This window comes from Bos mutus, chromosome 19, assembly GCF_027580195.1.
Source record: "Bos mutus isolate GX-2022 chromosome 19, NWIPB_WYAK_1.1, whole genome shotgun sequence".
NCBI lineage: Eukaryota > Metazoa > Chordata > Mammalia > Artiodactyla > Bovidae > Bos > Bos mutus.
Window position 1 is genome coordinate 30,619,811 of NC_091635.1, and position 24,780 is coordinate 30,644,590.

General features: G+C 36.9%; 1 protein-coding gene across 1 annotated transcript in view; it reads right to left on the minus strand.

Moving 5' to 3' along the window:
• Positions 1-24,427, minus strand: part of GPATCH8 (G-patch domain containing 8) — a 95,101-nt gene extending 70,674 nt beyond the window's left edge. The window contains 2 exon segments of the mRNA XM_070389937.1: positions 3,103-3,177; positions 24,192-24,427. Coding sequence (XP_070246038.1) covers positions 3,103-3,177; positions 24,192-24,236 — 120 coding nt within the window. The 5' untranslated portion in view covers positions 24,237-24,427.
• Between the last annotated feature and the right edge of the window lie 353 nt (positions 24,428-24,780).

Here is a 24,780-nt window from a genome sequence, read left to right on the forward strand (position 1 = left end):
AATCCTAGACTGGGTTATGGTTTTAAGATTTTGGTTTTTAAACGCTTTATTTTTCAGTATAAAGTGGAGATCATAATCATAGGTGGGACCTAAAAATCTCATAAAGTAGCTACATTAAAACATAAATTTTAAAAAGTTTTTTGTAATAAGAGCAAAATGTTAATACTTCCCACCTTCTCCTTAATTCAGATAAACAAGTTATCTGGCAATTCTTTAATAATTTTCTTGGAACATTGTTTTATTATTGACCAGAAACTTCACTGAAAGATATCTGGTTGGTTGAAATAAACCAGGGAAAATAAAAATTTATACCAAAGATACTGAACTATTTCATTAATGCTGGATTTTGATGTATTTTCAACATTTCCAGATTGAAACTGAAATACCTGTATCATCTCAGGAACAAATCTAAGCTTCAGGAGTTTATCAAAATCATAATGTATTATTACATCTTTGTATCTCATTTCCTATCTTGCTGGTTTGCAACACATTTACCCTATTACAAAACAAAAAGACCTTAATCCTATACTCACAATAACCCCTTACACGGGCATATTCTTGGCACAAACCTGTGCAGAGACTTCCTCGGTTACCAGCTGCTGCAGATTACCTTCGTTTAAAAAAAAAAAAATGACTAGACCTTTAGCTCCTGCAATGATCTGTAGACTCCCAAAGCTGCATATTTCCAGCCACTTTTGAGTTGCATGCTGTAGCAAAACAGTCAGCACCTCTCAATAGATATTGCTGCAGAGAAAGATTTTAATTCAGCAGAGACTCTTTCTGTGTGTTAGAAGCAACCTCTATTTCCCCCTAAGAAGAAGATAGCTCAATAGTGCTCAACAAGATAGCCAGCCAGCCAGACATGTAACTAATATACACTTACTTGGTGGGCATTTCTAAGGTGACAGGGCTCTTGGAGGTTACTACACTATCTATTTTTATGCCAATCATTTTAGGACTTTCTTTTAAAACTTTAAATTTACCCCCAAATGATTGGGGAACAGAAATAAAATCCTTCTCTTTTTGCCCCACTTCTATCTAACACCACGTTGGCTATGAAGCACCTTACTACCTAAACTACTACATCACAAATAATCCATGTTTTAATGTGTTTCAGGAGTAGATTTTCATTAGAAGTACAATTTACTACTATACATCTCTGAACATGTATTTATTCATAAAAAATTAAACATCCAGTCCAAGGATATTTGCTATTTCTAGTGGAGAAGATAATACTATTTAATAAATAAGGCATATATCAATTCCACTCCTACTCACTGAGATTACTCAGTCAGACTGCCTTATGATAGTGTTCTTTCTATGACATATGCTGGGAAAATTCCTGGACATTGTGAGAGGAAAAAGAGCACTAGTCCCACATGCCGAAGGAATGAACTTTCCAAAAACCTTTAAATGCAGTCCTAAAAGAAGGCTTTTAAAATGTTAAAATCATTTAATTTCATGCTTTTATTAAAACTTTCTTGAGTAAAGTAATAATGAATACTAGGCCGCAAATTTAGTCCAGCTAAATTTCCTGCTACTGTTGAGTCAGAGTACCCACTGAATTATAGCTTGTATAATATTATTCAACTTTGTACCTTGCAGAATATGGCACCTGGGCCTTTCTTTTGACAGCTATCTATTCTTAAACTTTGACCCAAAGAAACATTTAAATGATATGGAAAAGTTATTTTCCAAGTATAAAATACTGACCTAGCTAGCCCATAGATTTCACTGTAAAACTCCACCTTGTGATAATTCCCAAGACGATAGTAAAATAAGACAAAAACTTCAAATATTTTTTAACTCATCAAAGTGGGCCTGGCATTTCATCCTTAAGTCAAAACACAAGACTGGGCTTTCAGCACAACATCAGATGTGAATTCTCCCTCTGCAGCATTATCACATGCGTCATCAATTACTGCCATGCCTAAGTCTAGCATCATGCCAGCACATTAAGACAGAAGGTACTATATGCAGTGTTCACTGGACCAGAAGAACAGAAATAAGAAGGGGAGGTGGGGAGAAAGAAACCCTAGAGAAGAAATTAAAAAAAGGCAGACCGTGCAATACAAACCAGATCATGGCTGCTTAGCTAATATGGGCCAACTGCTGTGGAAGAAAAATGTCGAACACCCCAAGTTGTGTAAATTTCTGTAAACATCTAAACACACACACAAACACACACAACACCAACCTAGTTAGGAACATAAATATATGTTGATCCTTTACTATGCTACAGCTATTAAAATAAAAGCTAAAGTTAAAATATCTGTATTCTCTAAATTGCCTTATTTTCCTGAGGGAGGAGGAGAAGCTAGTATTTCTTAAAAGGAGAAGGGGGAACGTCTTGACTGTTATAGAGACTCTCTCTCTGTTGACTTTGCATTCTAGTTAATCAATAACTCTGAAACCCTTACTAAATACATACACTTAAGAACAAATATTAAATACTGACAATACTGACAAATTTAGACATTTTAACAATGGACTGTGTAATCTGAAAATAAAGGGCTTTTCAAAATAAAAATAATGTTCAAAAATTAAAGAGTCAGGAAAACAAATCTACTTGTTCTGTTGCATTATATCAATATTTAAAATTAAGTCATGTGAATAGATACAATCAACTTTCGACAAAAACCAGACATCTCTTAAACCATAGAAACCAAAGTTACCATGTCTCACAAGAGTCTGGTAAATAAAAATATTAGCCCCTAACTGTTCCTAATGGAACATTTCACACATGATTGTGTTGCCAGGAAAGGTGAAGTTTTTTAAAGGATCAAAATACATTTTACTCCTTTATTCAATTTACAAAAACTTCAACTAAACTTAAACTTATTATCTTTAACAGAGTATGGGCCAAAAATGATATTTTTCCATCAAAATTCTAAAGTGTTTCTAGATTTTTTTCACTGATTTCCTAACATACTAAATATTAGATTACAACTCAAACTCTACTTGATTACTGTAGGGCATGCAAGAAAACAGCTCTAAACTGTACTATAAGTTAATTAATAAGTTTAACTTCATTCACATCAAGTGTCACACGAACACTACCTATCTAACTATCTACGACCCCAAATTAAGCACTGATCTTACCGATTCTATAGGCTTGTCAAGGGATGCTTGTTCAATTTCCAAATGTCCTTCTTCATATTGATCAAAGTGATTACCCTGAAAAAAACAAGACTACAGTTATTTTTCTAAAAGCAAATGCCAAAATTATTAGTAAAACTAATCAAACTAGGGGGTTATCTTTAATTTTTCATTCTTTTTGAATAAACAACCAAAACTGTCACAAATTCAGGCTTTCTTAAATCTGTAAACACAATTTATTAGAAGTCTAGATCTAGTAATATGAACTTTTCTTATGATAAACATTGAAATTGCTAACTAAAATATTAACCATCATTTGGGATAGCAACTCTTTCTTAGACTGACTATATTAGGAAGACTGCAGAATCTTAAAAACAAAGGGCTGTATTGTGTTTTACTTTTCCAAAACAATCTTGTGCTACAGCAAACAAACCCTGACAGCAGAATGCAAATAAAATCTGTATTACAACACTGTTCAATGTTGCTAACACTGCCTTTCACTAAAACTGCTAAAATGGTCAACTTTAAATCATCAATTTCCAACTCCAAAGCTTCAAGGAGTTCAGAAACACAATCTCTTGACACAGTATCCTAAATACAGCTATTCCTCAAATGATCTGCTAAAAGACACAAGCATGCCTGTATAACGCTATATTTGACCATAATCAAGGAAGCTGTCACTACAACTAGAATAAGTCAAAACAGCTCAACTGAGGTGGGAACAGACAACTAGGAAGTTCTCTCTGTTTTTTTCTTCTGCTCCATGAGAAAAGGAAGAGTTCATAATTTAGCTTTAAATCAGAATATCAATTTTTCAGTTTCCTTCTTGTTATAAAGTAACAAGTATCAAATCTGGGTCTCCTGCACTGCAGGCAGATTATTTTACCATCCCAAATACAGCTATTCCTCAAATGATCTTACAAAGTAAGAGCATGAGGAGTTGTGAGTCCTGAATTTATTTAAGCCAAGAAGACTAAAGATTTCAGTCTAGCCTAAATTTAATTCAGGTATGGAGTGGTAGGACAACCCGGATGTTAACCTAACCAAAAATTACTTTGCTCTTTCAAAGTAAAATTTTAGTTGAACGAATACAGCTTAACTATAGCAAGCTCTGACATGTAATTTGCCACACTATATGGTAAACATTAAGTTACTTATTTTCGCAACCAGACTGTGAAGTCCTTAAGGACAAGAATGGGGTCTTGTAGTGACGAAAAAGTTCTGGAACTAGACAGTGGTAATAATGGTTGTATAACACTGGTAACGTATTTAACGCCACTGGACTATGCACTTTAATTAAAATGAAAAAATGCTATGTTATTTGTTTTTACCAGGTTAAAGATAATAAAACTGTATGGTAAAGTCTATCCAAAAGAAGAAAGGAGTAATAGGATAGGAGTGGGGTTTCCAAAGATAAAAGCTAATCTTAAAAATGGAACAGGATTTAAGAGCAGAGGGGCTCAGACAGTAAAAGGATCTGCCTGCAATGAAGGAGACCTGGTTTCCACTCCTGGGTTGGAAAGATCCCCTGGAGAAGGAAATGGTAACCCACTCCATTATTCTTGACTGGAGAATCCCATGGACAGAGGAGCCTGGCAGGCTACATACAGTCCACGGGCTCACAAAGAGTCGGACATGACTAAGCAACTAACACTACAACTCTCCCTTCCCAGAATGATGAAAAAACAACCATCAACAAATAATATAAAAAAAATAGCCATTAATCCTGAAAGTCTGTCTTAATCTCCAATATTTCATCCAATGATCTCTTTAAAGTAACACCTGCCTCTTGGCATTTAACTTCTATTCTAGCATTTAAAAGTTTAATAGTTGGGGTTTCCCTGGTGGTTCAGTGGTAAAGAATCCACCTGCCAATGCAGAAGACATGGGTCTGATCCCTCATCTGGGAAGATGTCACATGCTGCAGAGCAACCAAGCCTAGGAAACACAACCACTGAGCCCATGTGCCACAACTACTAAAGCCCACACACAGCAACTAGAGAAAACCTTGTGCAGCAACAAAGACCCAGCACAGCCAAAAATAAATAAATAAATAAATTTATTTTTTAAGTTTAACAGTTACTTAAAAGTTGTTAACTGCAAAGTACATCTAAATTCCTAAATAATAAATATCCGGATAAATTAGATTAACCCAAATCTCACAGTATAGGACACCAAAGTGAAAGTGATAGTCACTCAGTAGTGTCAGACGCTTTGCAACCCCATGGATTAAACAGTCCATGGAATTCTCCAGGCCAGAATACTGGAGTGGGTAGCCTTTCCCTTCTCCAGGTGATCTTCCCAACCCAGGGATCGAACCCAGGTCTCCCACATTGCAGGCAGATTCTTGACCAGCTTAGTCACAAGGGAAGCCCATAGGACACCAATGTCTGGCCAAATTTCATAATTCTCTTTTACTCTATCAGTCACTTCAGTCGCTCAGCTGTGTCCGACTCTTTGCAACCCCATAGACTGCAGCACACCAGGCCTCCCTGTCCATTACCAACTCCCAGAGTTCACTCAAACTCATGTTCACGTCAGTTCTTTTACTCTATAGCTTGATATAATTTAATTATAAAAGAATAATTTCAAACTACCAACAATAATTGGCTACTATTTTTTAAAGCAGCTAAACCTTTATTTGACTTAGGACAATTGATTAATTGTTCTTCAAAAAGGTTCAAAAACAATTAGAGAAGTATTTTCCATATATGGTGCTAGAACTAGGTACTCATATGTAAAAAAGTCTCAATCCACACTGCACATGTATCACAGACCTAAAAGCAGACCTTGGGTGAGACAAGGATTTAAGATACAATCCCAGAAGCACAACTTATGAAAGAAAAAATTGAAACATTGAATTGAGAGAAAATATTCACAAACCTTAAAAGATTTGTATCCAGAATATATAAAGAAGTCACAGAACACAATATTAAGAAAATCTAGCTCTAAAGTAGGCAAAAGTTTGCTGGTAGGAATGTAAAATGGTACAGCCACTTAAGAAAATAGTTTGGCAGTTTCTTACACACTTCTACACACATTTATCCAAATAGCCCATCAACATTGTCACTAGGTATTCACACAAGAAAAACGAAAACCTATGTTCACACAAAACCTGCCTGTGAATGTCTGGAAATTACTCAAATGTCCCTCAACTGGGAAAGGAATGTAAAAACTATAGTACACCCATACATGGACAAATATTCAGCAATAAAAGGAACAAACTACTCATATAAGCAACATCTGTATGAATTTCAAACACATTATGCTAAGTAAAAGAGGTCATGCTGAAGAAGCTACCCGATTCTATTTATATAGCATTCTGAAAAAAGCAAAACTAGAGGAAAACACCAACTAGTGGTTTTTTCAGCCCCCTAAAAACTGCTTGATTCTAGAAGTTAACTCAGAAATCTGTTTAAGAGACAAGAGATGAGACAGAGGCCATTTTTAACTGCACATGTTTTTTTCTTTTGAATTTTATACTTAACTACCCAATACTCAAATATCCTAATAGAAATCACAATCACTTTGTATTTTATCTCTGAATATTTAAAATGAAAGCTCTATGTATTTTTGAATCAGTATCACTTTAAAATAAATTTTAAAATATTTCCCCAGAAATTTTAAATGGTGTTAATTCAAAAATACAGTTATGTATTATGCTGTGTTCTTTGGGAGTTTTTCCCCAGAAGTAAAAGGTACTAGGGGGGGAACACTGAGAGAAGAGTATCACATTTTCCACAGCTATTACATATTTAAAATGCAGATAATACTGTAGCATTTCTCTTTTGTTTTAAAAAGTAGAGACCAATGTCCAACAAGGGAAGAGTTTAATTCTATTTTATTAATGCAACAATTAGGGAGTCATTTAAAAGTTTTAAAACTATGTGGAAGTATGTTAATTTGAAGTTAAATGGAAGGGAAAAACTCAAAAAGGTTGTGTGAGACTATGTGGACAAAAATTAAACAAGCAATGTTACGTAAATATGACAGGAGCTGGTAAGTATTTCTGGGGGGGGGAAAAAAAAACTAACCAACATCTAAAGTTTAGTTTTTTAAGTATCTGCTGACTTTAGTGATAGCACTTGAATTTAAACAGCCTGAAAAGAAATATCCTACAAATTATCATAACTAACTTAGGGAATTGAGAGAGATCACTTCTCAATATTTTGAGTATCTGATTTGCCATAATAAACCAATTAGCGTCCTGTTTTTATTACTATCTTGTATTTGGCCTCATACAAATCATGTTATAGTTTTCATCCATTCTGTACTCATCTGCAAAATGAACTTGAACTAGACACTCATGTCATTTCTTGGCCTAAAATTCTACGAATTTGCAGATTTAAAGTGAATTAAAAGTATCCTACAAGGGAAAAAAAAACCTGACATTTAAAATTTGCCACTACAAAAACCTAATTACTACCAAAAGTAAAATGTTAACCAAAAAGCTAATAATCCCTAGTGGTGAAGCATAAAACATTTTTCATCTACACCAAAATAAACATAATGACATGAAAATCAAGTAAAAGCAAGCAATAAATAAACTAAGTGATCCTGGGTTTGCTGTTGATTTTTCAGATACAATACCAAAAGGCACGGGACTTCCCAGGTGGCACTAGTGGTAAGGAGCCCGCCTGCCAATGCAGGAGACGCAGGTTTGATCCCTGGGTCGGGAAGAGTCTCTGGAGGAGGAAATGGCAACCCACTCCAGTATTCTTGCCTGGAGAATCAATCCCACAGACAGAGGAGCCTGCCACGCTATGGTCCACAGGGTCACAAAGAGTCAGACACGACTGAAGTGACTTAGCACAGCACAGCACACAAAAGGTATGATGCATAAAAAAAAATAACTGCTAAGGACTTTATTAAAATGTAAAACGTCTGCTCTGTGAAAGTCACTGTCAAGAGGATAAGAGGACAAGCCACAAATCAGGAGAAAATATTGCAAAAAAGCACATCGGACAAAGAGCTGTTATCTAAAATATACAAAGAACTCAAACAATAAGAAAACAAACAACTAAAAAATGGGCAAAAGATCTAAACTGACACTTCACCAAAGAAAATATACACATAACAAATACTATATGGAAAGATGCTCAACAACTTATTTCATTAGAGAACTGCAAGTTAAAATGAAATGCCACTACATATGAGAATGGCTAACATCCAAGATACTGACAACATCAAATGCTAGCAAGGATGTGGGAGCAACAGGAATTCTCACTCACTGCTGGTGGGAAAACAAAATACAAAAGACAGTTTGGCAGTTTCTTACAATACTAAACATACTCTTACCATACCATCCAGCAATTGCATTCCTTGGTATTTTTCCAGATGAGTTTAAAATTTACATCAAACAAAACCTTGTACATGACAGTTACAGTAGTTTTTATTCACAACTGCTAGAATTTAGCAACAACCAAGATGTTGAAGAGATGAACAGATTAACTGACCATGATACATCTATGCAACAAAATATTATTCACCACTAAAAAGATGAGCTATCAAGTCACAGAAAGACACAGAGGAGTCCTGAAAACATATTACTAAGTGAGAGATGCCAATCTGAAAAGATAACATATTTTGACTCCAAGTAAGTAACACTCTGGAAGAAGCAATACAATGGAAACAGTTACAGGTACACACACATACAGTGTGTGGCTGTCAGGGGCTTAAAGGGAAAAAAGGGATAAACAGATGGAACACAGATTTTTAGGACAGTGAAACTATATGATACTGTAAAGGTGGATACATGTCATTATACCACATATGCCAAAACTACAGAACTACATCAAGAGTGAACCCTAAGATATACTAGGACCTTGGGTGATAATTAGGTGTCAATGCTGGTTCACCTCTTGTAACAAATGTACCACTCTGGTGGGAATTGTTGATTACAGCTGATGTGAAGGAGGGAATGGATATATGGAAACTGAACGTTGAGCCTAATTTAAAACTGACTTAAAAAATAAAATCTATGTATTTTTTAAAAAGTAAACAACAAAAAAGTTAATAATCTGAGTAAACCCATAGTCAAAATTTCCAAAGCATTTCTTCAAAATAGTATGTTCATTTTAAAACTTGACTACAAAATTGTAAAATTGATAACAATGATTATCTCTAAGAAATGAAATAAAGTAGCACTTTCTTTCACTTTTTCCTATTACAATGTAGCCTGAACTTTTAACAATATCTACTTTTACATTTGTATTACTTGCTCTGTTTTAGTGGAGGGTTTTTTTTTTTCCTGATTTTTGCTTTTTAATTGCTTTAAAACTTTACATTTTTCTATGCAAATGGGTGAAACTTAGATTGGGTACCAAGGCAATGTCCAATTAGAAGCTGGTAACATCTGACACATGGAAATTACAAAAGGTTTACAGCAAATGGATCAGTAAAGGCATATCAGGAAAATGCAAGGGAAAAGAATAACAGTATTAATTTCATGGAAAATGGCAGGAGTCAAGGCATAAGGCAAAATTCATCATGGTCATGGTGATTAGAGACATTAATACAGAAATAAATGTGCCGTACTAATGAAAGATGTTAATGAGGGGGAAACAGGCACAGAGTATATGAGAGGTGTGGTGTATAAAAAAACTGTGCTACCTTAGCAAACTTTCTGTAAATCTAAAACTGTTCTAAGATAAAAGGTTTATTTTTAAAAGTTTTGGGAAGGATCAATACCATTCCACAGACACAGACATGTATAGCTTTCTTTAGCTTTATAAAATCCTTTAGAAATCTTACCCTAATAAGCTCATGATATACTCAATACAGGATCTGGGAACCAGTTAAATTTAGGGGATTTTTTTTTAATCATCTCTATTTTACAAACAAGAGAACTGATACATTAACTGATACAGAGATTGTCACAAATTCACAAAGGCTTCTGATTCTTAGTCCCATATTCCTGCCACTGTATTCTACTATACAAAACCCAAAGATTAAAAAAACAATAACCTTACCTCCATAATTCTGAAATAATATTCTCTATAGAAAGCAGAATAGTCAAAACTTAGTTAGCGATATGCAAAACAGATAATAGCCTGCTGTACAGATGGGTGGATATACAGTATAGGGAACTCTCTTCAATACTTTGTAACGGTCTATATGGGAAAAGAATCTTAAAAAAACCAAAACGGTGGAGACATATATATATATAACTGGCTCACTTTACTGTACATTTGAAACCAACAACACTGTAAATCAACTGTCAGTTCAGTTTAGTTGCTCAGTCGTGTCCGACTCTTTGAGACCCCATGGACTGCAGCACACCAGGCCTCCCTGTCCATCACCAACCCCCAGAGTTCACTCAGACTCACGTCCATCAAGTCAGTGATGCCATCCAGCCATCTCATCCTCTGTCGTCCCCTTCTCCTCCTGCCCCCAATCCCTCCCAGCATCAGTCTTTTCCAATGAGTCAACTCTTCGCATGAGGTGGCCAAAGTACTGGAGTTTCAGCTTTAGCATCATTCCTTCCAAAGAAATCCCAGGGCTGATCTCCTTCAGAATGGACTGGTTGGATCTCCTTGCAGTCCAAGGGACTCTCAAGAGTCTTCTCCAACACCACAGTTCAAAAGCATCAATTCTTCAGTGCTCAGCCTTCTTCACAGTCCAACTCTCACATCCATACATGACCACAGGGAAAACCATAGTCTTGACTAGACGGACCTTTGTTGGCAAAGTAATGTCTCTGCTTTTGAATATGCTATCTAGGTTGGTCATAACTTTCCTTCCAAGGAGTAAGCGTCTCTTAATTTCATGGCTGCAGTCACCATCTGCAGTGATTTTGGAGCCCCCCAAAATAAAAGTCTGACCCTGTTTCCTCTATTTCCCATGAAGTGATGGGACCGGATGCCATGATCTTCGTTTTCTGAATGTTGAGCTTTAAGCCAACTTTTTCACTCTCCACTTTCACTTTCATCAAGAGGCTTTTTAGTTCCTCTTCACTTTCTGCCATAAGGGTGGTATCATCTGCGTATCTGAGGTTATTGATATTTCTCCTGGCAATCTTGATTCCAGCTTGTGCTTCTTCCAGTCCAGCGTTTCTCATGATGTACTCTGCATATAAGTTAAATAAGCAGGGTGACAATATACAGCCTTGACGTTCTCCTTTTCCTATTTGGAACCAATCTGTTGTTCCATGTCCAGTTCTAACTGTTGCTTCCTGACCTGCATACAGGTTTCTCAAGAGGCAGGTCAGGTGGTCTGTTATTCCCATCTCTTTCAGAATTTTCCACAGTTTACTGTGATGCACATAGTCAAAGGCTTTGGCATAGTCAATAAAGCAGAAATAGATGTTTTTCTGGAACTCACTTCTCCAATAAATTTTTTAAAATTTAGTTATCATAAAATACATGGAAAGATTGAAGATGTATTACAAATGAGAGAAGACAACCAAGAAACAGCTAAATGTAAACAATGTGGAAACCTGGATGGGATCTTGGAACAGAAAAAGGACATCAGTGGAAAAACTGGTAAAATTCAAATAAGGTCTATGATTTAGTTAATATTATCTTACCAAAGATAATTTCTTAGTCTTGATAATTATGTTATGGTTATTATACAAATATTGTAGCAGAAGAACTTGAGTGAATAGTATACCAAAACCCTCTACACTATTTTGGGGACTATTCTGTAAGTCTAAAATTAGTTAAAAATAAAAGCAAAAACCTTTTAGTTATCATTATTATTGAAAGCATATTATGAGAAAAAAATCAAAGAGCTAAAAACTGTATTTTTGGAAAGGTAGAATGGAGACTGCTTGTATATATTAAGTAACTCTGAAAGAATCCACGTATAATTAAACAGTGGTTGTCTTTGAGAAGAAGTGATTTAACCTTTCACTCTGAATCCTTCTGTCTCTTCTGAATGTTGTACTAGAAAAGCAAAATGAAGGATGGGATATAAGAAGCGATTTCAAACTCCCAGGGCACAAACTATAGTAGCAGTAGCAGTGATGATGATGATAATATTTCTTGCCTTTCTCCCCCACAAAAGTTTTTTCCAAGTCATTCTGATAAATTTAGTAAGATTGTTCTTTCCAAAAATAATCAGCAAGACATCTGATTATCTGCTGGCCTCAACAGGGATTTGAAGAGAAGTAATTTTTTCTGCTTTACCCTGCTTCCAAAACCACATTTAGATCTCTGAAATCCCATTAGAGCTAGGATGACTGTATCATACAAACCAGGGCATAGACAGAGGAAGAGGGTGTGCTAATCCTAATTACCCCTGGACAAGAGGTATAAACAGTCATCCTGGTGAAAATTCACAGATCCTGTGATTATTAAGGCATTCTTAAAATTTGATTTCAATGATCACTGTTTTGAACAGTTATTTCATTGTCCAAATCAATTCTTCCTTTTTAAATATTACCTGCTTTTAGAGTGAAATATAGGTTTTCATTTATGCTGATCAGAAATATAAGTTCAAAAAGATCAGACATACACATAATGTGTCAAAGATTTTTAAATGCACACCCACATATACATACTGCCAGCTGACTTTCTTTTAACTGCCTCTTCTTTCAAAAAAGGATCAACTTGGGGTAGGTCTTAACTACAAATGAATAGAACCTGACTGACCTGCGTATTATTGAAGTACATGGTAGCTTTAGTTCCTTACAGGTCAAGGATTCTGCTTCCAAGCACAGGACAAATGTGGAAATTTTCTATTATAAATTTAGCTGCAGTGATCATTTCAATATAAATAGAGACTAAGGTTGCCCTAAATTTATCCATATAAATGAATCTTGTTATTTGCTAACCAGTGCTGATTTTGGAATCTACATGATCCCACAGCTTTTCCAGTAATTAACTATATGGTAATTAATACGGAAAATGAGAAATAAAGAAAAGTGTGGGACCACTCTTTAAGGATCACAACCAACAACCCGTAATTTCAAATAGCAAAACAAAATATTTAAGACCCCGAAGAGGTGAGCCTCTTCCGTCTTCTTAGTTATTAAAATTTCATACCATTTCTAAAAAAAATTTTTTTGATGAAAAGTATTACTCATAGTAAAAGTCGGCAGATCCAAAGTTTCCAATTTGAATCAAATCCATTATTAACAGGAGGATTATACAGACTGAAAATTTAAATCCTGTCTGGCTTTCCTACCTAGACTAGGTATGAGCCAAGTTTAAAGTTTTCTTTGTCAGCTTTATTGTACCACTCATGCAAACCCATCTTAGCCCCTGTCTCTAGCTATTAAGCTACCTGTTATAGATGTTCCTGTCTCGGCTCCAAATCTCTGCAATCAAAATTTATTTTTTCTACTGTATTTACCATTATCCCCTTAGAGACTGTCTAAAGTCACAAAGTAGATATATTAATCGTAACCCTACATCACAACTCAAATAATATATTTGTTTATAATTTGGAGTTTCTAAATTCAAAACATATAATGATGCGGATTTCACCTGTCATGGATTAAAAATGGTTTTGTTTAGTGTACAGAGCCATACAGAACAGCTTCGTATTTCACCTATGAACAAAACTTGTTCTCCTCTGACAACAAATAATGAGAATTCATCTCTGTCTCCCTCTCCCTTACCCCTGCCAAATAAACTAATTCTAGTATGGTCTCAAATCAGAAAGAAAACATCTCAGGATGAAAAACATATCCAAAAAGTAATGAACATTTGGGGAATCCCTTAGTGATCCAGTGGTCAGGACTCAGCTTTCACTGCTGAGGGCCCAGGTTCAATCACTGGTTGGGGAACTAAGATCCCACAAGCTACATGGCTTGGCCATAAAAATAAAGAAATGAACATCCTGGGGGATTACTGATATCATTTTACTAGTATAATAAAAACATATTTAAATTTAGAAACACCACTGGGGTCAATTCCTCAAAAACCCAAGTTCTTCACTATTGTTTTCATCATCATACAGTCTGATTTCCAATGACTTTCAGTACATTACTGTAAAGCCAAAGATCTCTGAAGTCAGACACCAGAAATCAAAGCAGTCTGCTGGGGGTGGGGATGGGAGTGGGGGTGTGTGTGTCTTCTAGGGGTGTGTGTGTGTCTGCTAGGGATGTGTGTGTGTGTGTGTGTGTCTGCTGGGGGGGGTGTGTGTGTGTGTGTGCTTACTCATTCAGTTGTGTCCAATTATGGGTGTATGTGTGTTTTTGCGCACATGCGCGCTTACTCACTTAGTTGGGACCCTGGGCTGTAGCCCGCCTGGCTCCTCTATTCATGGGCTTTTTCAGGCAAGAATATACTGGACAGAGTTGCCATTTTCCTCCTCCAGGGGATCTTCCCAACCCAGGGATTGAACTTGTGTCTCTTCTGTCTCCTGCACTGCAGGCAGATTCTTTACCCGCTGAGCCATCTATAACCTTAGGCAGATTACCAAACCACTCGCTGGGCTTAGGCCTGTTTCCCCAGCTATCAAATCCAGATGATGACACTACTGTATTACTGCACAGGCTTTGAGATTTAAAGAGTTAAAAAAAAGTAATAAATTATTGTTTCAAGACATTGTTGAGGCCAGTCAGTAACCCAGAAAAATAAATCCACTTACTAAATTTAATTCTATGTAATTTGGTAGGAGAGATAATTGGCTAAGCAATCTCAGTAAGTATCTAAGAATTTGAAAACACACTACACTGAGTCAAGGGTATGAGCATATCACACCCTTGTCTAAAAATACATGTACATCTGTTTGACATATCAAATTTTCTGGATAACTGGACTTCAGACCAAGAAAGGACTGGTTTCCAAAAACTCACTACACTGAAAAATTAGTATCTTTTAAAAACCCCACAATAGAAATAGACCTTTTTCAGAAATGCGGGCAAAATCAGCAAACAATTTCTGAGGTGTTCAAAAAGATATGGAGACAGTAGTTAACAAGTCCTATGGGATCCACATCAATGCTTATTATTTCTTTCGCCACTTGCTGGTACGATAAATGTCTATTTAGACATGTGACAAAAATTCTGCACTATTCCACAGAATAACAATGTGTATATACAATATGTCACACAAAAGAAAACTCACAACTAAGATTGCTATCATTAACATATACAATATAAAGTGAGACTACAACTCTCCATAAGACAACTTCCATTCCTGAAATATCGTTCAGTTGGCTTTATAGGATATCACAGAACTAACAGTTCAACTTAGATAATCCACAACACAGCAGGAAGTTGATCCCCCAAGTTAGACATAATCCTCAGACTCTACACAGTCTTTCCTTCCTACACATGTGCCTCTGCTGCTAAGTTACTTCAGTCATGTCCGGCTCTGTGCGACCCCATAGACAACAGCCCACCAGGCTCCCCCGTCCCTGGGATTCTCCAGGCAAGAACACTGGAGTGGGTTCCCATTTCTTTCTCCAATGCATGAAAGTGAAAAGTGAGAGAGAAGTCGCTCAGTTGTGCCGGACTCTTAGTGACCCCATGGACTACAGCCCACCAGGCTCCTCCATCCATGGGATTTTCCAGGCAAAAGAGTACTGGAGTGGGGTGCCATTGCCTTCTCTGTATGTGCCTCTACTTAACCATTAATTCAAATATCTGAGCAACTTGTAGGTGCCAGACCCTGAACCAATTCTAGAAAAATGAACAAGAAAGAATCTGCATTCAAGGAGTTCTACATCCAGGGAGATGAGATAAATTATAAGCATTATAATATAATAAAATAATAAGTATCATAAACTATACAGTAGGAGAGATAAAAACAACACAGTGGTTAAAGGCTGAGACTAGTCCAAACTACTTGAAAGCTATCTCTTCGACTCACTAGCTGTGTGAAGTGGGTAAGTTTTTCATTTGTAAAACGGAGATAAAAATAGAATCTACCTAACTGGGAGACTGTACGAGATAATAAGCATAACATAGTGCCCAACAGAGAGCACTCTGTACTGTTAGCTGCTACTATTACTAATAAAAATGCTGTTACTGAAATATGACCAAAGAAAATAAGCAACTAACTGCCTAGGGAAGATGTCAGAGACACAACAAATTGAGTCTTGAAGAATGAGTGGTAAGAATTTCAGACAGGTAGGAGGACATGCAAAAACAAAAACAACAAAAAAGCCTAGCAGGTCCAGATAAAAACAGAAACTACAGGATGGCAAGACAATGACAGGGCAAGAAAAGAAACACATCTGTTACAATGGCACCAGATGCTTAACAGTCTCAAAAGCCAAATTAGTGCATTTGGATTTTATTCTTGAAACGATCAGGAATGACAGGAAAAGTCATTATCTAAGGAGAGAACAAGGTTCAAATCTGAGTTTACTGTGTGGCCTCAATTTCTGTTTTCTCTTCTGTAAAGTGAAGGATACTACCACCTCGCTTGGATGGTTACTTAGATAAACATCTCCAAAATGCCTTGGCACAAAGCCTGTCATTTAATACTATTCAACAAACAGTAGCTGATAGTTTCATCACTAGATTCCACAGCAGTCAACTTCTGATGCTATAATGGTCATGGATACATTTTGACACCTTATTTTGACAGTATCCAGTAGAAGTACCACTCTTCTCTGCCATCTACTCTTCTACTGGAATAAATGAAAAAAATAGACTGATTTTTTAAAACCTTTTCTTATCCTTTTTTATATTTTATGATGCCGTGCCAACAAACAGGAACTCAATAAATGACTGGGAAATGGAATGGAATTTCTGGTAGACCTATAAACAGCAAAAAGGCAGGCAAGAAGTTATAAACGACCAATTACGCTTATAAAGGTAAGATACTCCTGGGGGGAAAAAATTAACGATAAGCATACCAACTATTTCCGACCAGTTAGTTAACTGGTAGAAAATGCTGCCAAGTATTAAAGAGAAACAATGCTTTGTACAATGTAGACCATACCAACACTCATCACCTCAAAGGGGCTATAAGTCACAGCATAAAGAATGCTATAAAAGAAATGAGAAGATTAAAGTTCAAAACTCAGGTCTGTACTACACAAGTTTCCTCATCTATAATAGACTTACTACCTACTCTATTTACCTTGCTGAGTTACTGGGAGAATTAGACAAGACTGTATTACAAGGGCACTTATTAAACTGTCATGACAGTATGCAACTATACAATATTACCATTCTAAGATCCAGGTTAGACGATTTTACAACATCCCGGTGCCTCAGTTTCCAAACTTCCTTTCCTAAAATGACCCTGATGTCCATTCTACTGTAGCCATTTCGCTCTCATGGTCATTACGATGTCAACTCTTCCATTATCTCTATTTCAAACGCTGTGCTCTCCAGCCACAACCTTCTGTCTTTCCAACTCCTCTAGAACCTCCATTCCAAGAATCCTTCAGCCTCATCAGAACCTACGACCCAATGATCCAACTTTCTCTACCCTTAACCCTCGAAGTCCTCACTTGTGTCTCTGTCAAGCTTAAAATCACATAGCCCACTATCATAATCATTCCCTTGTATACACCTTCTACTCTACTCCCTTGCCCCCATTCACATTAATTCCAGTTAATGGAGACTGGTCATCACAGCTTTAACAGTATGTGTAGCACATCTAACACAACTCTATCTAAATCAGTCTTCCTACATCTTTTCCCCTGCTTAACACCTTAAATAGCTAGTGCATGCCTGCTTACAGCATTAAAATAAAACTTTTGTAGCCCTAGCTTTTCCTTTTCCCATTCCCAATGGTTTATTCATTGTCCTTAAAAAAAAAAAAAACAAGAAAACCCACAACCAATTCTGCTAGTTTTACCTCTACATTTTTACCCTGGCTATTTTCTCCAGCTGAATGCCTCCCAATCTTTCCCTTTGCAAGGATGCAAACCCATCTTTCAAGACTCAGTTTAAATGTTTCATAAAGGCACACTTAATCATCCCACTTTAAGGGTTCTCTTTCTCCCTTAGGGTTTTGCATTTATTTACTGTAATACTATTTATCTGATAATCATGTTAGTCTTGTGTATAATACATACTGTTTTTACTTTTGGTGTCTCTCCAGCTGTAACAATAGCTCCCTGAAAAACACCACTTCTTAATCAACTCCCCCAAAGACATAATCATATATACTATTCCTAAAACAAACACTTCAAATACTGTTTTAACAACTTTTCAAAAAAATTAACTTATATTCTAAAAAATATTTCTGAAGTAAATATACCTTTTTGTATCTCTTGTGCAGATGAATCCCTAAAGTAGTATTAATTAGATTTTCAACTACTTTTGTCCCTTTTATACTCCATAATTTTACTCATAGGAACAAGATAAGTTATTGACACTACAGCATATAATCCACAAGCATCAGCTTTAGTTTCTTCTATAGTCAAGACCTAAAGTATCATATTAATTTATTGATTTTATCAGTACTGCCTATAAAAAGGGTGAAAAATTAAGCCTCTCCCTCTCATCAACTCTGGAAAAATAATATTGAATGAACCATGAGATATGAATACTGACTTTTCCAACAATCATTATTTAAAATGTCAGATACAGAACATGATCAATCACTTTTCTCTATAATAACTTTAAACCTGGAGAGCTATTTTGTATTCCAGTTCTAATAAACAGAGACATAAACTGAAATGCCCCCTTGAAATCAACATAAAATGCTTTAGCAAGGATCACAAAAATAATTGGAAACTCATGAGACAAGAGTAAATGTAATATTACAAAGGTAACTTTCTGGTCACTTGAGTGACACAAAATACAAGATTTACCTTACTCTAACATTGTTGGTAAAAAGAAGAATTCAGGCAAATAACAGGAAACTCTGTTTGGGGCCCAAATGTTAATTTCTTACTCACTATAGTACATACTAAAACATTTAACTTGTGTACAATGCCAAAGTAACTTTAGCTATACTTTTTTTTCCCAAACATTCCTAAATTAGATATAAAATACTAAGTGTATGTTAAATCTCAAAGAAATCATTTTGTATAGGCATAACAATACACTATATTCAGCTTGGGCATATTTAATTTTTTGCACTGATTAATACAACATGTATTAAGCACATTTGGTTAGACTTCCACAGTTAAATGGACAATTCACTTTTTATAACTGGAAAATCATTACAACATCTTCTGGTATTCACTGCAATATCAAATCAATGCCTTCTTTCAGTATTTGTGGTGGTCATTTGTAATGCCTTTAGTAACTGCCATGAGTCAGCTTTCACTTAATACTAAATGCCAGTGCTAATATGAAAAGAGAATGCCAGACATATAAGTATCAAGTAGTTTCAAGGAAGGAATTTTAACAGAATTCAAGAACTGGATGTCTACCTCAAGCTGGAATTCATTTTCATTAATAAAACATTAGAAACTTATTAAGTCACAAGAGCAAAGATGAAACCTCTACATGGAGGGGTTCAAGATTTCATGAACTTTTGCTTTTTTTCCGAAAATGGTAATCTTGACCACATCAAGAAAACAAACCGTCCTTTATTCATTTTATCATGTTATCCAAATAGATTGAATTGATATGGAAATTATCCCAGAGATGAAGCAGCACAATCGAGGTAGCCAGTTATATATGCTTTAAAAAATTTTTTAAGTCACAAATGTTAGTTCTGGTTATTTAACTTATAAATAGACCTGAGAAAATGTAATAAAAATATCTCTCGCAGTACTTTAATGAGAAGTTTGTGACATATACAAAATAAACGGAAGGACTACAACAGAACATTTATTTTTCCATAACTTTATTGGCACTCAGCCTAATGATATATTTATCTAGATATCTTTCTTCTTGGTCTTCCATACCTACTTTAAAATGAAATAAGTAAGGCTGCCATCAAATGAAGCCCTATGATCACAGTTCTTGCCAACCCCATCCTCCCTTCGAGGAAGGTTGTAATAAATGTCTTTCTCTCTGATGTTATTTCTTAATATGTCTCATGTTTTTAAATGCCTTTTGCCTTAAATATATACCCTGTACCCTTGACATCACAACTAGGGAGACTTCTTTTATGTTTACCTTACTTTGGTCACTCTTAATCCCTTGAGAATATACTAACCAGTAATGGTGCATTTGCTAATAACTATACCAATGCATGGTAAGTATATTGAAGTTTGTACAGCCTTGATTCCAGGCCTTTCCACCTATTATCCTGTGTATGGGAATCGAAACAGTAATGATTTTGCGTAAGTTACAATATCCTAAGCAAAGCTGACAATGATCTTCACAGCAGTGGTATCTTTCAGATGATAGGAAACAGAGGTTAGAACATTTGCCCATGTGTGATCTCTGGCATGTCTGCATCAGAATGCCAACTGTATTACACAGTCCCACATAGAAAATATATTAATATACTTCTATGACCTAAATATTTTAAAACTGTAAACCTCCTGACAATGGTCTCACTTAAGAATTATCTGAAGGTCACATCCTGGTGTCACATATGAAACACAAAAAACATACTACATAAAAGTTATATAGCTTATTGCTGTGTACCACTATGATTACTATATACGTTACAGAAAGTTCTTGGGTAATTTCTACACTTTTATTATGACCTTTAAGATAGTTGTTTTTTTCATTACTTTATCACCTACTGATCTATTACCGTAGCTTCTTTTCATTAGAAACCTCAAGCAGAATGCATTCAGAACAAGAGGAAATGAGAAGCTACTTGAAATCACCAGTCCTCTGCAAGCACACAAGCTGAGGAACATTTCCTCACTAACATTCAGCTGCATCATCATTAATAGCTGCGCAACCACTAAATGCTAAGCAGTGTGTATATATACCTCATTGCTTGCTATACATCACAGTACAAAAAATACTTTCTTTAGTGAACTTGGAATTCAAAGTGTTGAAAATATATCTACATTTGTAAATTATACCATGCTATTTTCCACTAGTTTCTGTAACATTTCAATCTGTGAACAAATATGCCTTAATCTGGTAAATGTAGGCAGAAGTCATGTCTCATTCAGAAATTGAGGTCAGATTCTTAAAGAAGTAGTTAAAACTCTTAAAACATTTAAAAAATAAATACATCAGCCCAAACCACAAAGGTTTCCAAAGATAAAACACCACTTAAAGGGGGTATTTTTAAATAATGTCAGAACTAAGACAAGAGTTAACAATATATCCTCTATGACAAAGGGTAACATCACTGTCAGAAGCCTTCCTAGAAGCCCTTGGGAGACCAACAAGAAACAGATCTGGACAAAATGCAACAGAGTAGAAACTGTAATTGTATCACCTCTCTGAAAGCTCATTTATTCTTTGTGACCTATAAGTTTATCCTCCATATTTGATGACTCAGTTACAGTTATGTAAAATACACAATTGCCAGTAAAGTTATTGGTCATGAGCACAGGTTCAAAGTCAAAAAGCAGGAGTCTAAATCCTGGTTCTGCCATTACCAGCTGCGGATACTTGGCCAAGTTATTTAACTATCTGTACCTGAGCTGCCTCAGGTACAGATAGTTTGAAAGTAAGAGTAACACTACGCACCTCATAGAGTTATTGGAAGATTAGGAGACAACATATGTAAAGTCCACAGAATAGTACCTGTTTATTATTAAAATGAAGTTATCAAATGCTTTCAAACATATCCCTGATAATAATGATTACTCTTTATATTCATTAAGTGCTTCAAGTAATATGCCAATTAGGCTCCTCTCTATATTATATAAAACACCTTTGAAACTTTTAAGTGTTCACAAAATTTAATAGTGAAAAAAAAAAATCTAATAGTGAAGCCTCCTCTGACTCCATACTAAATTCAAGAGACAACCCTTAAACTCTCCAAAATTTGCACCTAATGGTAAACTGGTAAAGAGTGAAATTCTACAATTCTAAATTCCCTTGCCAAATTAAAGGCAAAGAAAATGATAGTCATCTAGAACTTACCAGAGAAGGTGCACAGAAAAATTTCCACTGCTAGAAGATCTGTTTAAAGAAACAGGATCATGTACTGTATCTGGAAACCTACTTTGGATTTGTTTTCAAGTGCACTGAGTAGCTTCACCTCATTTATCACTTAAAGCCTTAAAAGGCCAAGTTAATTTTGAATAACCTGAGCTTGAACAATGTTTCAGATAAGCTATATGCAGGAGCTTCCTAGGGCATTTTCTCTCCAATAACTTTAAATCAAATGACATCATTAATGAAAATTCACCTACATTTTCCCCTTTATTGAAACACTCAGAAAAAATAGTACTTAAAATATTTTAAAATGAATGATTAAAAAAAATGTTAGCACAATAATTTACAGAAGTTTTAGCATCCTGTAATTGTCTAATAGGTTTTCATTACTAATATCCTATTTACCCATAATGCTGGGACATGTGAATCTTAAAAACCAACATTTACCCGGCTGACACAATACAGCAGAAATTGGCTATACCAATATAGAAGCAGAAGATAAAACATATGTAATATCTTCAAAGGCCTACCAAGCAACCAAAAGCATATCATATATACACAACTAAAGCATGAGAAGAGAAAGTCATTTAACTTGAAAAAGAAGCTTTCCTCAATTTATTCAGGTGACTGCATTCATTTTCTGTTCTCCAGTTTTCAAATCTTTTAAGGTCCTAAAAATCCTGCCTGTTCAACACTGCTGAAATCCTGTGGTTAATTAACATTTTCCCACAAAACTTATTTGTCCGTATTATCTATTTTCAATTTTAAGTGACCTTCAAATTCTGAAAAGCACTAGAAGATTTTAATTATCAACATGTCTCCTTAAAAACTACCAATAAAACCCCCACATCTTGCAGCCTACTCTTATTTTATGGTGCTCCCTAAAAAACAAACAAAAAACCTCACCTTTCCCAAGGATCAAATAGCTAATAAGAACGGCTTTAAACTTTCCAGGACCTGCATTCCAGCCTTAAACACCTTGAGATCCTGTATTGTGCTGCAGCTATTCAGCAGGCGCATGATCACAAGGCTTTTCAACAGCCTTAGGTCTTCTACTGTTGCAAAACTTCTCTTCAGCGTTCTAGCTGCTACATTGTTACATTGTTGCCTTCAATGCTTTACCTGTTTAGTTACCAACCCAAACATTCGGCGGAATTCAAACCCTTCAAACTACCTTCCTAAACCTACCTAGAGTATTCCCACGTAACTTTGAGAAAGAGCTGCAGCGGGATAATAACTTGAGTTCGGACGTTCATCCCTTGAACCAAACTGCTGTTGCCAGGGTCTGCGGCAGTAATGCAGGGATTTCTTTGAGACTAAGGACGTCTTTTACCCTAGAAATAGCCCATCTCTACTAAATCCCTTTTAGTCGCTGAGATTTCTGCGTTAACAACGCTCAACAGGAAGGTACTCGAAGCAGCCGAAAGACGTGTTGTTCTAATTTGGCCTTAATTTTTTCCTCAATCATGCTGGCCACGGCAAGGACATTTTTCCATACAACGTTTGCAACTGAAGAAAAGAAAAATCAAGCTGTTGGTAGCAGTCACCACCCGCTTGTAAAGTCCATTATCATGACGCTTTCTACAATCTCTCAAGGTAGCATTTGGGGCTAAGCTCACATCGACCATCCTCCTGTAACTTACTGTTTTGCAAGCCCATTTAACGACGTAATGACAACAGCAACATTTACGCTCTGGGAAATCTCAATGTTTGACTAACCATGGAGGCGTCTGATAACTAAAGCCCCCTTTTTCCGGGTGAGGAAATGGAAAAATAGACAATGAAAGCGACTTGTTACAGTGAGCAAGGAGGGAGACCGATCCCATGAAGAGCCGTGCGAGCAAAATCCAGGGGTTTAGGAGCCCCAGTCTCAGCAACACTCGCCCCAAAACCTCCCACCCACCCCCCCACCCCCGCTTTCCCCTGGGAGCCATCCCAGCGCCCGCACACGCTGGGCACACCCGAGGGCAGCACAGCCACCCCACCCAGCGGCCAGGCTGGGGCTCCCAAACCCGCAGGCCAAACAGGACGAGGCCGCAAACCCAGCGGCCCGAGTTAAAGACGTAAGATACAGAGTGAGAGAAGATGCGGCCTCGCCTCAAACCCGGAGGCCCCTAGAGGAATCGGAGGCGGGAGAAAAGGGAGCAGGTTCGGAAGCCACAGCAGAGCCCCGAGCGAAAGAAAACTGGGAGTGGGGGATGAAGAGGTTCTGGTTCGGCCAGCGCCTTCCCCGGACCTCGGCGACGCCCGTGTTTACCTGAAAGTCTCGGTCCTCGTTGAAGCGGGAGAAGCGGTCCGCCATTTTGCCGCCTTCACTGCTCTCAGGACGACGCTCTCCGGTTCGCTCCTTCCCTCCCGCGACACCCGCCCCCTCGCTCTCCTTCTGTGTTCCCCGCCTCCTCCCACGCCCACCCGCGCGCGCATGCGAGGGAGGGAGGAAGCGAGAATGCGTATCCCGACCAGTGCCCCGACGGCGCAGGCGCCTTTCTGTCCTGGAGGCGGAACCTTCCCTCGCGTCTCGGTTTCGCGCGCGACCCAAAGCGACCCCGGCGCCGCGCGTGCGTACTCGCGCTAGAGGGCCGCAAGCGCTTCCGGAGAGAAAGGTCACGAGCGGGCGCTGAGCTCCTGGATCCGGATGTTTTTCTTCAGCTCGTTTCTGTTAGTGGTTTCTCTTTTTGTCCGCTTGTTTGCCTGAATACACAGAAGCCCACCCTCTACTTTCTTCACCAAATAACAGCATAATGTAGTGGCCGAAAGCGCAGATTTTGGAGCCAGACTTCTTAGTTTAGAATCCTTGTTTACCTTGAAGATTAATCGTCGAACCAGACAGGAAATAGCCCTTCTCT